General features: G+C 37.5%; 1 protein-coding gene across 1 annotated transcript in view; it reads left to right on the top strand.

The window, feature by feature from the left end:
* The first annotated feature begins 2,198 nt into the window (after positions 1-2,198).
* LOC150079852 (sodium channel protein 1 brain-like) overlaps positions 2,199-15,345 on the top strand; it is a 61,660-nt gene continuing 48,513 nt past the window's right edge. Inside the window, exons 1-4 of the mRNA XM_090383253.1 lie at positions 2,199-2,260; positions 5,440-5,552; positions 6,958-7,064; positions 10,091-10,242. Of these exons, the coding sequence (XP_090239379.1) occupies positions 2,199-2,260; positions 5,440-5,552; positions 6,958-7,064; positions 10,091-10,242 (434 nt within the window). The remainder of the gene's footprint in view (positions 2,261-5,439; positions 5,553-6,957; positions 7,065-10,090; positions 10,243-15,345) is intronic.

Genomic DNA, 15,345 nt, shown 5'->3' with positions numbered 1-15,345 from the left:
CGTTGACAATTTAACTGTAAAGTATATATACAAGACATTTCAGAGTTAGGTAAAGTCGGTCCGAATTTTTGTTACCTCTTGGGCTTTCACAAACTCAGGGCACTTAACGTCCTTGAAGGAATGGTCCGCATTCTTCTTCTTAAGCCGACAATTTGGGCAAACAACAGGTTCCTCCATTTTAGGACAGTCTTGAATTTGATGACCCAGGTCACCGCAATGTCCGCAGGTAAACTCGGACTGGTGGCAGTTTTTAGCCGAGTGTCCGTAGCCAAGACATTTAAAGCAGCGTGATGCTGTGAAAAAATCCTTCATACCATGGACGGACCATCCGACAAAAACCTTGCAATTTGAAGCCAAAAACGCTTTCCTAATTTTATTTGGGATCTCAAGAACCCAATGTTGATTGTTTTTGTTCCGAGACCTGATTTTAAAACGAACCTTAACAGACTCGAAATCTTCCTGGGAAATCCCATGATCCACAAGGTTTTTATTGAATACGTCCTCCAGAAAATCAGAGTCATTGACATCTTTATGTATGTCATATATTATGACAGTGGGATTTAATATTTTAGGGGAATGCACAGAGAATTTTAACTCCTTGAACTTAGGGCAGGATTTAAGTTTATTTAGATCCTTGCTGTTGTCAGTTTCGATTAGAACTCCCTTTTCTCTTATTTTTCTTATTGATTTAATCTTTAATTTTTTAAATTCAGGTTTAAGACTTTTAGAAATTTCAGCTTTAACTTCCTCACTAGTTTTACAATTACTATCTGCATTTGCTTTAACTATGAGTACGTGCTTTGTTTGAACATCTGGTAAGTTAACAATACTCTGAGATTGTTTGCCAGCGCCTAAGGCAACCACACCCGAATAGGTGGGAGCTGGAACGGTTGGCAAGACATTTTGTTGTTTCCTCTGAATTTTAAGATCATTTAATTTTGTTCTCAACTTTTCATTCTCTATAGTTAGATCTATCACTAACCTTTCCATATTGTTCCAATTTTTGGACATCTCGACAAACATAAGAGGTGTCACAGTAGAGCCCTCTATAAAAACATCAAGCATGTTTGCTTTCAATCCAAAAAGATAGTCAAGAATAGCTGCGCTACCAGTTTGTTCACAATCTTGAAAATCATTAAACATATTAGTAGAATTTAAAGGCCCTTTTATAGGAGGAAATTTGTCTTCCAGTGTTTTTTCCATCCTAGCTGGAGGTTCCTTGAAACTGGTGTCTGGAACTTCAGAGAAAGTCAATTCACCAGACAACTCGGCTATTGAAACACTATGATCCGACATTTTGGACGACGGAAATTTGTATGGGGGAGGATCGTAAAGCTTTCCAGGAACACGAAGCCACCTTTTCCATTAGGCACTGTGCAAGGGCTTTGTGACTGACGCTGTATGTCGCTTCACCCTACGGCGAGACGTCACTTTAAGAAAGGGGGAGGATTATCACTCCTCTCTGACCTTGACTGGGGCTGCAATCCAGTAGGCAGAAATCCGAACTGCTGAAAACGACGATCTTCTACTGCAGAACGTGCTTGGTTCGAAACTTACACACAATTTGAAAGCGTTAGAATAAACGGATCCGGGATATACTCACCTCGGGAGAGGTAGAACCATTTGGCCGTTGCACTGTAACATGTGAGAACCTTTTTAACATTCACTTATAATATAAAAATCGAGTGACAATCAGGAGCACTTAAAACAACCGCTTCACCGTGTCCGCGCCACCTAGCGATCCCCAGAAGGATAGTACACCATGTTAAAAGGCCAGAATTGTGTAAAACTGTATATAGTAACATGAGGGTGAATTCAGCCTACTGTTGTTGTCTTCCTCAGTCGCCAGATTTCACTCCAGTTGTGCACCTGTGGGACAGGTGAAATGATTCCTTCGGAGTACAAATTCAAATTATTATATTAGGGCTACCCGTAATTTCTTACATAAACCGATTTATATATTATGTCTGTAAATTTCATGTGTTCTCGGGTCGATTTGTCTGTTTTGCTGGACGGAAAAACCTTGCTATCTACGCCTGAGACTGACTAACTCAGCACTCAGCCACGGAGTGAAAAAAGCCCATTAAAGTTCCTCGCGTCATTGAGGGAATTCGAACCCGGTCCTTTTCCACCCGATGTGGGGATTCGAACCTGGTCCTTTTCCACCCAATGTGGGGGAAGACGATGACAATACCACTATGCTATCCACGCAGACCCTTCGGAGTACAGATAGGCAACCCTCCAATTTTCAACAACTACGGTAAGCAGATGAGATAACGTGTCGATGCCGGATCCCGGCTATTCTGGAGTCTGAAGGGCAATTTACTCGCTCTTAGTTATATTCACTAAGTAAAGTGACCACTCAGTGTATTCTTTTGGTGCGAGGAATTTGCTGGCCATTTATTCTAAGGATATCTTTGGGTTCTAGATTTTCATCGACTAACTGTGCCGTATAGGAAAGAACCTTATCGTCCATAAAAAAAAAAGTCTTCTATCAGTGTTGTTGCCCATAGATGGTGTTCAGCTGTCCTCTGGTTACATATTGTCTCCTGAAATTGTTTCTATAGCCTTCAGATGGCACTTTCAATCATATTAAGCAATCTGGTAACTTCTACTTGTGATTGATATCCATCCTTAAATGGCTCTCCATCTGTAACAGTTATCCTTATAGTATCTTATTGCCACAGTAACGAAATCGGAAATATCTCAGATGCGTTCTTTTTCTCTGGCCTTGCAGGATTAATAGCGAACAAGTTGGTTAATGTGAGCAAAGACTTTAATGCGCGAATCGAGAAAATTTAGTGTCTGCGCATTTTCCTCATAGCTCATTCATTGCTTCAATCAGATCATGGCAACAAACATATCCAGTGCTTGAGCAACATTTGGGTTGTCTGGTTTGTCGACCCTCCCAAATTAATGAGATTTGGGAAGGCTCGACAAATCTTTCTAAAAGGCTCAAATATAAAATTTCACGAAAATCTGTCCGATAGGAGTTGAGTTGTTACACTCGAATGGACGGACCATGGACCCATGGTCCGTCCATTACGATTTATGCCACTTTCTAGGAGTATAAAATTTGCATGCGTGAGCCTTTTGGTAAACATTTCCTGAAAGAGGACTCGAAAATTTAGATATATCAAATAGCGGAAAACATAACTTCCTTAACTTTTGCATGTAGTGGGATTATATTCTAGTGTTTAGTTGAGTTAGTGTTCATCAGTGTGTATATGTGCTTGTTTGACAAAAGAATGATTTCATTTATTTCGATTTTTGCTTTGTTTGATTTCTAAATGGTAGTTTACAATTTCTAATTTCCTTGAATTTACATTTTAACATATTTAAGCACAGCCTTTATTGGATAATTTAATTAAAATATATGATCCATAATTTAAAAGCATAAAATTAAAATACTAAAATCGGAATAATTTTTTTACTTTAAATTTTAATTTTTAATGTTTTATTTAAAATTTTTAAATAGAAATTTTAATTTTTATGTACACTGTATTTTTAAATTTTTAATGATTTAATTTTAATTTTATTTTTTAATTTAAAAATAAAATAAAATTTAAATATAAATTTTATTTTTTTAATTTAAATTTTATATTTATGTATTTTAATTTTATTTTTAATTTAAATTTTATATTTAAGTATATTTTGTTTTTAAATTTAAAATGAAATCTAAGGGAAAATTCATTCCTTGTAAAACTCCGAGTGGCCGTTTCAGGGCTATTTGGACCTTCATCAGTGGATGTTTACCCTCTGTCAGTCAGAAGGTACCCGATAATATAACTGCTGAAAACTGAGTTGTGAAAATAAATCCACAATATGAAAATTTAGGAGTATCAGTGACTATGTACAGACAAAAAGTATATTGCTCTGTATATACTCTCTGTAAATTGTGTTCTATGGTCGATTTTCTGTCTGCAGGACTAAAAACCGTGTTTCAGGGAGAAAAACTATGCTACCCTCCCCTGAAACCGACTAACTCAGCCAAGTTGTGAAAAAGACCTTTAAATTCCTCATGTCATCGACGGGACTCGAACTCAGGTCTTTTCCGTCCAGTGTGGGGAGGATGGTGATCTTATTTATGCGGAGTTAATTTCACAACTGGGTTTGTTAGTCGTTATGCCATTCGGTTCCTAACCACCCACCTATGAAGGGCCAAATAGTCCTGAAACGGCCATTTTGGTGTCATCTACTGAGCTGAGAATAAGCAGCAATAGTCTTCTGTATTGGGGAAGCATTACTATTCGAGGTATAAGAGTGAGTGTGAGTAAAATGAATGTGGCTCCTTTACTTTCTTTCAGGGTAAACTTTGGCCTCCTACTGCCCTTCTTTCTGCTGCCAGAATGGGGAAAACTCGTGATATCTGACTTTGAGAAAGGTCTTATCGTGGGTGCAAGTTTAACAGGAGCCACAATTCAAGAAACGAAAGATACAATTGGTTTCTAAAAAGCATCCATCTCAAAGGTGTTTAATGACTGGAAACCAAAAGTTTCTTCCACATCTCAAGGGCGTAGATGTGGCAAGAAAACAATTCTTCAACAGCGAAGTTGTTGTACGCTAAGTAGGACCATATGGAAAAATTAGGACTCCCAATGTGCTGCAACTAACATCTGAATTCAACCAAACCCAGAACTGCCCTATTTCAACCAGTAGCATGCTTAGGGAATTGAAGAAACTGGGTATTGTCAGTTGCCTGCCTATTTGGAAATCACTAGCTTCAGAGAAAAACAGAAAAATCTGCTTGCAGTGATGCCGAGAACGTCGTGATTGGACAATATAATAGTGAAAGAAAGTCATATGGTCAGACGAATCACAATAGACTGTTTTATACTGATGGTAGGCAGAGAATGTGGCGGGAAGCGATGGACCCTGCTTGCCTTGTTAAGACAACCGAAGCATCTGCAGGTGGTATCGTGGTATGGCGAATGTTTTGTTGGCAGGACTGGGTCCGTTGATACCGTTGGAAGGTCGAATATCATCCAGGGTTGCCTGAATTTTGTATCAGATCTATTACACCCTTCCATGTAACACTTTTATCCCGATGGTGATGGCCGCTTTATGGATGATGTTGCAACAGTGCATCGTGCCAGAATCATGCAAGAATGGTTTGGAGTGACACGGACTTCCACCCTCTTTTTTGGCCCCCACATTAACCTGATCTCATTTCTATTGAGAATGTGTGGGATATGCTGTAGAACGTTATTCGGCAACGAAATCCTCTTCTTTCAACTTTTTCGGAGCTGCACGATATTTTTCTTCAAAGATGGATACGATTAGACCAGAACGCACTAAAACAGGTTATAGACTCAGTCTGAGGCTTTCAGCCCTTAATTTCTATTAAGTATTAATTAGTGTAAATTTAATTACTTTACTACTATTCAGTCGTTTTTAATATGTGAAATGTATTGTCCATAATTATGATTTTTCTTTCAGATATATAAACCTGATCTCTCAATTTTATCCTTTTGAACGTAAACCTTACCTTGTACATGAGCTTCGTTCTCTAAGATCTTTAAGAGTATTAAAGACAATTACTATTATTCCAGGTAACTGACAGAGTAATTGTGTCTTATTTGTTTTTTCATTCACCATTGATTATACGTTTATACGCCCGTAACGTACGTTTCGACTAATTATGTAAGTAACTATCATCAGATATATAGTATCAAACAAATTTTGCAGTTTTCTTATAATGAGTGACTACTTTATAAGAGACATCCACCCTTTTCATGGAATGGAGTATCCTTCGGTAATAGCATCGCCTGTTCGTGCTGTTGTTGTTCTTATTGTAGGGGTTTAGGAACATCAGCGTCTAAGGCCATATTGCTCCATGTCTGTAAATTGCATGTTTTCTTTGGTCGGTTTTCTGTTTGCTGGACGAAAAATCCAAGGTTTCCTGGAGAAAAAACCATTCTACTCTCTCCAGAGACCGTCTAACGCAGCCACGTTATGAAAAAGTCCCATAAAAATTGCTCACTTCATCGATGGGACTCGAACCGAGGTCCTTTCCACCCGGTGGTATCGATGCTGAATGTGTGCAGTTCGGTGGGAGCTTGGGTAAGACGAAAGATCTAAAAGAATGTGGAATTGAAGTCGGCGCCAGCCGCACCAATATGAAGATTTTGGAAGTTTGTAACCTTGCTGAGGTTTTCACCTAAGACCGTCTCGGAAGTATTGAGATTTATTTACTGACCAAATAACATGCAACCAATGGCGATCCAGGGTAGATCTTTCTGAACTGGATATAACAGAGCCAAACAGGCATTTTTAAAACACAGTCCATCGTACTTTGTCGTGGATTGGGCTACGTTGCATACCTGTGAATCCCCTGCTACTACCACTGTTTTGCCCAGATGGGAGGACCAAAATATAGCAAAAAAAAAGCATGGGTCCATGTATCCATCTTGCCACTTGTCAACATATTAGGTCCTCTTGGGACCACTTGATCAGCATTTGGATCTCACAAGTTATCTGGAAATTGTTTCCACAGACGCATCCATTGGTGGATGCAGTATAGCCATCTGCAAATGAATTCTACCAAGAGGATAATGTGCCTTGTCACAATCCAGGATTTCATAGAACTGGTTCCAGGAACATCAGAGTGAATTCAGTCAAGTGTCTTGTCCTGAGCAGCCACCAAATTTGCGATAACGGTGGGAAGAAATTGGATCAACATGGACCAGCATCTCTTTAGCATCCGTTGGACACCTCGTTGAATCCAAGCCACGAAGAATCCAGGCTGTTCTGAAGGCTGCGACCTACTCACTATTACGCAGGTGTACCTAATAAAGTAGCCACTCAGTGTATGTTAGTATTTCACTGTTCGTTATATCGTGAAAAATATTATACGTTGTATCTCAAGTTAACAGACACCTTATGAAATTACAATTAAAAAAATATATATTTGTTAGTGATGTGATTGTGTAAAAGTAAGATCTCTTATTTGCGTAGCTCTTCAAAAGTCTGCCAGTGGAATTCTCAATTCTTTAAGGAGTTTTATTCCTATGGTGCTTGTTGCTCTTCTGTTCGTGTTTCTTGCAGCTGTTATTGGAAAAGAGGTAATAAGTAGTTTAAATAGTTTAGTATTAGTATTATTAGTGGACAATCATTCATGGCAAGAAAGCAAGATTTTAGAATTGAGTTAAATTCCAATTCTTCTTGCCAATTACAAAAAAAAAAAAAAAAAACATACCTACCTGTCCATCCCCTTCAAGAAATTGTCGTTCTTCCTTGAATTTATTCAAACTAACCACGTCCACTACACCAGATGGAATTTGTTCAACAATAAATCACTCCGTACATCTATTTTACAACCATCCTTCCAAAATTTCAATTTATGCCCCCCCCCCGTGCGTATTTGCTTCGTCTCAGACTATACGCCCCAACGTGCGTTTAGTCTGAGAGGAAGAATCCCATCAGCATCGAGCTTGCTCAAACCATTCAAAGCTTTAAAAGCCTAAATCAGATCTGTTCTCTGCAACCATTCCAGCAGTTCTACATCTTTCCTAAATTGAGGCTTCTAGACCTGTATACATTACTTAATCATCCCTTGTACAAGGCCTAACCATGAGCCTTGTACAAGGGATGATCATCTCCAATTCGTTTTAAAATACGAGGGGGTGATCAAATTCGCGGACTGATGTACGATCTTAATTGTCATCTGAATCTTCTGTGCATTTCCCTTTCTCGAAATACTCTCTCTTAAAACTTTACACTCTTTTGCCACCGTCCTACTCATGCATTAAATGCTCCTTGCAAGCCATTTTTCGAAAGACTGCGAAGTGCTTCCGTTGTGAACCTGCGACGCGAAACGCTTGCCTTCCAGAGCTTTCTTCAGACTTGGAAACAGGAAGAAATCGCACGGGGCTAAATCCGATGAATAAGGGGATGTGGCACAACCACGGCACCTATGGCAGTAATCACTGCCTGCACAATTTAACCGTATGGGACATGTTATTGTCTTGATGGAAAAACCACTTCACACCGTTAATCCGGATAATTCGGTCACGCCGGAATATGGCTGTCCTACCAAGATGCTCATTACCATTCGCTTCATGAAACCTTTTAATTGTTTCCCATTCATTTAAGGCCCGTCTGACACAATAACGAATCATAAATCGCTGTTCAATCTGTATGTCCAACATGATATATGCTTCAAAACGATCATCAGTGACGTGCGGCTGAAAACGCAAGACTAGCTCGACAAGTACTAGCATGCGTGCACAGTCTGCTTAGTAGTGATCAAGGAGAGCGCCACTAGCGGCAATTATGTAAAGTTCGCGCGGTAAACAAAATCTTGCACCAGTGCGCGAATTAAATGATCACCCCTCGTATATTGTGATAAATATTAGTTTTCAATTACTTAATCTTTAATATAAAAGATATTTCTTGGCTAAATGCCTAAGAGTATGAAGGAGTTTGTTTATGCATGGGTAATGCACACGCATCATTTCTACTACCAAGGTAGTTTTACTGCATCGTTTTAATTATATCTCATATTGTGAATATCTTCACAACGAGTTGCCGTGGTATTGCATTTCCTCGAATAAGTAATATTTCACCTATGGACAAGACTATTATTACTTATTCTCGGCGGATGCCACCACCCAGACCGCACCGTTTCGAAGCTTGTTGGCTTCTCATCCCATAGGTGAAGCATTACTTATTCGAGGTAGTGCAATACCAAGGCACTGGTTGTGAAGGTATTCACAATATGAGAAATAATTAAAGTGATGCATTAAAACTACCTTGGTAGTAGAAATGATCTGTATGCATTACCCATGCATAAATAAACTCCTTAAACTTTAATAGTTTATATCTTATGCACACGCTCTCTGCCCGATTAGATTAAAATGAACACCAATTATAAAATTATTCTATTATTCTATTTATAATTATTTTTAAAAACTCCAAATACAGAAGTTCTCATACAGTGGAGTTTCGATTTTGTCCAGTAGTAAAAGCCACTTGATCAGAATTCTAAATTTTTGTTGGTAACCGGTTGAAGTTCGAGCTATTTTGAAATATTCCTTTACTATTCAAAATAGTTAAAAAAGAAAAAAAAAAAAAAATCGATTTTGTACGGCAGTGTACACTGAGTTGACTTTGCATTAGCAATACCTCCTTGTGTAGGAATGGACTGGTCTGTGATGCTGGTGAAGGCCCAAAGTCGGGAACGGCTGATATAAGATTCACACACGTGGCGATCAATTTTTGAATTTATGCGAGAAAGAATAGGTCGGCGCCGGGATGTTACCGATTTCGGATGTGGATTGATTGTGGGGCTAAGACGTGAAGGTGCCACTATACCGACAACAACCATTATGGTTAAGTGACCTCCTCATTCTGTTGCATCACAAGTCTACAGACAATATACACGAATAATAGGGCCTTAGTCGCTGATGCTGCTAATATCCTACAACTACAACAACAACAGCCACCTTTCATGGTCACGTCTGCACCAACGCTGGACCAGCAACATTTGGAAATTTGACTCCTGGTCTGGTGAATCCCGTTTCCAGCTCTATCTTGCTGATGACCGTATGCACTTTTGGAGAAAGCAACATGCGGCCATGACACCTAGGTGCACTGTTGGTGGTCAGCAAGCTGGAGACGGTGGTGTTATGGTTTGGGAATTGTTTTCGTGGCATGTCCTGGGTTCTCCAATCACTGTTAATCAATGAAATTCAATTTAAGCACGTTTGGGACCTGCTGGAATAGGACATTCGATGCTACGACCATCCACCTGACAATGTGCGGGCATTACTGGACACACTGTGCAAAGCATTGGTGGTACTTCCACAGGACACCCGGAAACACCTTGTGGAGTCTATGCATGAGGTATGTGGGGGTCATTCCGGGCAAAAGATGGTCCCACGAAGTGTTGCTAATACAAAGCCAACTCAGTGTACATTTTAGCATTTAATAACATGTTCTTTTGCACTTGAAGTGGTCGGACTTGTTTAGGGCAAAATCTCAATACAAGTCGCACATAACTTCTGATTGCGTATTCATTTTATTATGACCGGGCGGTGTATATTTATAGGTGAAATTTGTTTCTTTATATCTTTTGCTTTCTTTGAAGATTTTCATGGGCATCTTGATGCAGAAATGTGTGGCCTTTCCCGATGGGATTCGAAGCGAAGCCGAATACGAGCTGATCACTAGTAACGAAACTAATTGGCTGCACGATGTATACAACGTACCACAAATATGTGGAAATAGAACTGGAGCAAAGTACGTTTTCATGTTTTCCTTTGGTGATGTCACACATACTTAAAATAGCCTTGATTACAATGTTAATATGAATTAACAATGTTAATAATATTATGTTAATAATGGTATTACATTCTCCTACCAAAAGTCATCAGGTAAACCTTAAATAAACCAAATCATACGAAAAGTTCTGCATACAGCATGAGTAAAAATCAGACCTGATCGATGCATAACGAGCTTCTGCGCATTTTCAAAATGGCGACTAGTTCTTCGACTCACAACGTGTTCAAAATTTTTACTAAAGATTCTAATCTAATTAAGTTGCTAATGCTCCTGAAAACCAAACAACAACATAACTCATAACCTCAATGTCGTCTTCAGGGGTCAACCATTGAAATCATAAGAAAGACAGCAATATGTAGGCCTCTGTTTCTGACATGAAATATACGCTCGAAATACCGTGGTAGTGGTAACGAAATTTAAAATTGGTGGTTAAAGAAATTAGTTCTAAAGTTCAGATAATGCACAAAACAGGCTTATTACACACATTATACATAATTAAATTTATATACACCGCCGTAAATATATTTCCATTTGAAAAATCCGATCAAACAGGTCTGAACGGGCTACCCTTCACCGCAGAAACAGTCATTCGTGCGCATTAATACATTTGGAACTAGGTAAATAGACTCAATGCTGTCGCGAAGTATAATTTCTGGTACGAAGATTGTGGTATTACGCTCTACTTCTTTAAATTATTTAATCAGATGTGTTTATTTAGGTTAGGATCGATAAACGTTATTTTTTTATGTAGCTTTCTAAATTTTTAGTACGTCATGATATTTGCATAAAGTGCCTATTGGCTTCACCATGTCTGTCTGTCAGTCCGCATGCAATAACTCGACTTCCCGTTTCTGGACCTTCCTGAAATTTTGTACTTCATGAAATATAATATACTAAAATATAAAAGTATATAAAATTTATATTTCAAGAAATAACCAAAGAAAATATAAAAGTATTTTAGAATAATTTATCGAACCATCTCAAATTTTATTAAAATGGACTAATAGAAATCTGGCAATTATTATGTTATTTCTTTGTCCGTCCGTTCGCACTTGTGACACAACAGAACGGAAGCACTTCAACATGTTGATGTTGTCGGTTTACTGGCACCTTCACGTCATAACCCCGCAATCAGTTCACGTTCGAAGTCAGAAACATCTCATCTTCTCGCAGACGCTCAAAAAGTGATCGTCACAATTGCCAACTGCAATCTTATATCAGTTTCCCGACTTTGAGCCTTCACCAGCGTCACAGACGAACCCATTCTTACAAAAGAGTAAACTGTATTACGAACGTAGTCCAGTATACTAGGATTATTTACGATGGGGGGGGGGGGTCAAAAAGATTTACATTCACGCAGAAGTAGATTTTTTTTTTTTTTGTTTTATTCCCTGAAATCTCTATAGTAACCAGTAAGGAAAAACCAAGTTTTTCAGATGCAGGGGAAGCAATATTTGTGATGTGCTTATGCGAAGAGAGAATAGAAGTCAGGGCAATCCCTAATTGTTAATCACAGCAAAAGAAAAATTTAATTAATTTAAGAAATAAAAATCTAACGTACCTGAAATGTAATGCACTGTGTACATGAACTAACTCGTTCTCTTTTCCTTTTTGTGTCTGTTCCCCTTAGCTGAGGGGCCCTGGCGCAGCTGCACCGATGCACGATATCATTCTCCACTGTTCACAGTCCTTGCTTTGTGGCAGAGAACATTGTACTGGAAGATTAAATGAAGAAGCAAACTTATACGAAGCATCAGCAAAAAAATTAATGATGATAATAAAGTAAACTAGGGGGGCTTTGCCCCCTGCTCGTTGCGCTCGCTTCTTTTGATAAAATAAAATATAATCTTACAGATGCTCTCGACACTGTGTGTCTCTTCCTCATCAATGAATACATAAATACGTTACATATGGAAATCAAGAACCGCGTGGTCATGCTAGATAAACAAAGTGCGTGCACGAGGTTTATCTAGCATGACATTTCTTGCGTATTACACGTAACCCGCATCCCTCTTCTCTCATTGGCTGAATAAATATCACTAGGAGGAAAATTATTTTAATGTATAGAAAGATAACAATTCGCATATTTGTGAATGAACAGTCTCCTGCAGAGTGGATACTTTTGGTAGGACAGTGTACTTTGGACCACTTTATAATACTTTATTTTTGTTTTAAAACTGTAAAGTTGTTTTTTGGCGCAGAAGGATAACCGAATAATCCAACAGAAACCCGCCAGATGGCAGCACTTTATCAGTCATTCTTTCCATTCTGCTACTTCTAACTAGGGCTTGCATAAAACCGAGAAATTTCAAAACCGAATTTAACCGAAGTTTACTCTTAAAACCGGTTTTAAAACCGATTTTCTCAGACTTAGGGAAAATAATTAAAAGCTTATAACCCAGGTATTTATTTTATCTTGGGTAGATTGTACAAATCGTAATCAAATATTTTAAACAAAATCTATCACCTCTTATAGTAAAAAAAATTAAAAAATTAAAATGCTCCAAAAAAGTAACCAGCTTGAGATTTACAAAATTACAAATTGTATTCAAATCCTTTGAATAAAAACTATCTTCTTGTATAGTAAACAAAAAAAAAATAATAAGGCCTATAATAATAATAATAAATAAATAAAAATAATGTGAAAAAAAAAACAGCTTGGGGAAATTACTATTTATTGCTCAGCTTTTTGCTGAAAATTATCCTTTAAAAAACACAGTATATTTAGCATTTTTCCTGATAGACTTGACCTTATTTTTGTGTTAAAGAGACCAGTGATCGAAAACACTCTCTCAGATTGGACACTTGTTGGTTTAATGGTCAGCAGTGCGCTATAAACTTTCTCTAGTTTTTCACTTCTACTGCTAGTTGCCTCCAAAATTTTAAATTCTTTGCTGATTTCCAATTCACTCGGATATTTTGAAGGCTCTTCAGTTAATCTCTTTATTACACTATCATACTCTCGCATGAGTGTATCTCCAACATCGGAACTAGACGAGTCTTTGTTTTCTTCTAAAAGAACAGTTTGTTTATTTTCAGTTTCTTCATTCAACGCTAAGACTCCTTCGGAATGTTTTGCCAATAATTTCTGATAAATCTCTTCAGCATCCTTTTTCAAAACTTGGTTATTTGGAAAATCAAAAGTTCTTGAACCTGAATCTTCTTTCCTAAACTTTTTGGGGTTGTGTAGATAGCTCAGCAAAGCCACAGTTTGGCAATTTCGTCTTGCATTGTAACGCTGCAAAAGGCTTTGGTGAAACTTTAAAGCAAATGGGTTTTCTGCTGTATCAAGCTTAGCAAACAGAAATTCTATTGAAGACTCGGCTTTAAGTAAGTCTATCTTCTGAGGTTGTAGCCTTCAGAATCATTTCAACTGGTCGCAAAGTTTCACGTAGCAATTCAAGTGTTTTCTAGTCATCGTCAGACAGCTTCAGTTGACAGTACTGCACATTTGGAATGCAATTTTTCAATTTCAAAAATCTCTCAATCATATAGAATGTGCTATCCCATCTAGTCTTGCAATATAATATAAGTTTATATTCTTTCCCATTAAATTTTGCTTTAACAAAATTTTATAATATGCCATTTTTGGTAGGCGATTTTCGAAAAAGCTTGCAAATTTTTCTGACTTTGTTAATAGTTTGTGCAATATTGGCCATTGGATTGAAGAAATAAATGAGCTCATTGGTAAAGTCGGTTTGATAAAGCATGCCTTGCTGTCTTTCTTCAACTTCTTCTTCATCACTACTTTCTTCATTATTTTCATTTTCTTCATTGTCTTTGAGAGACCCAAAGACTGTGGCACCATAATTGATTGCTTTCTCATAAAGTACATCTTTTTTTTTATTTTTTATTTTTATTATGAAAACCCAAAACACGAAAGGTATCAAAACCTATAGTACTTAGTACCGTGCATGGGTTGAAGGGGAAGTATGGGGGGAGGGGGATGCCGGAAACTTTGCTCTAGAGACTAAACATGGGTTTCACCACTTCAAGCCTCCAATAAGCAAAGTGGTGGTATTTCACTGGTTGATGAAAGTCATCTACCACATCTATAACTGACAGATGTATACAATGGGCTATACGTTGTTGGTGATTAGGCGTAATTTGCTTGCCAAACTTAATCATCATTGCTGCTTCATCGGTGGTGCAGGCAACAATATCCTCATCCAAGTTCAAACCAAATTCCTTCAAGTGTCCATTCACAATTTGCTCAGTTCTTCTATCAAGTGAACCATTAATCTCAATAAGACCTAACGACCAATGATTGTCTTTTGAATGCACATTTATATTCATATACATTTTATTTTGTATAGACGTATATTCGTCAATGAATACCGTGCACCCAAAACCAATGAATTTTTGAAATGCTGAATGAGTTCTTCTTTAGTTTTATAATCATTCAGAACCATATTTTTAATTCCATTCACTGAGGCTGGTGGTAATTTATCGTATTTATTTCTCTGAAGGTGAAGGCTTGATTGTATAAACTCACTCTTGGCAAATGAATTAAAAGAAAATCCATCTAAAGCAGCTAATTTTGAAATCTCTTCTTCCATAGATTTTTTTAACGATAAAGTTTTCTAATGTTCTTACCATTTTTGCGGGAGGTTCACTGTTATCTTGTTTAATGTCAATTTGATGCATTTTCTTTAAATGCAACATCAAAGATGATGTAGATCCTCTAGACGACTTCATTCTCTTCTGACATTTCGAACACTGTGCTTCATCTTTGCTTTTTCGAGCAAAATAATTCCATACATTTGATTTCATCTTAGACATATTAAGAGTAATAAATATTAATTAGTAGGAATTTATATCACCGACAATTTTAAATAAAAATATTGAAGATAACAAAGGCACAATACTATGCGTCACTCCCGCAAGCACTGAATGAAGAGTCTAAACGAGGCAAGTTTCAAAATTTTCACGAAAGAAATTTTTTATTTATTTACTCGCAATTTTTTTTCCCCAATTAAATCTATTGTATTTTCAAAATTACATAAAAGCTAAATTTGGTGAAGCTGCTTTTTGGAGAACATTTGATCGCAAATTTAATAG

This window comes from Mastigoproctus giganteus, chromosome 10, assembly GCF_048544385.1.
Source record: "Mastigoproctus giganteus isolate SK-2022 chromosome 10, ASM4854438v1, whole genome shotgun sequence".
NCBI lineage: Eukaryota > Metazoa > Arthropoda > Arachnida > Uropygi > Thelyphonidae > Mastigoproctus > Mastigoproctus giganteus.
This window is presented reverse-complemented; position numbering and strand designations above follow the sequence as displayed.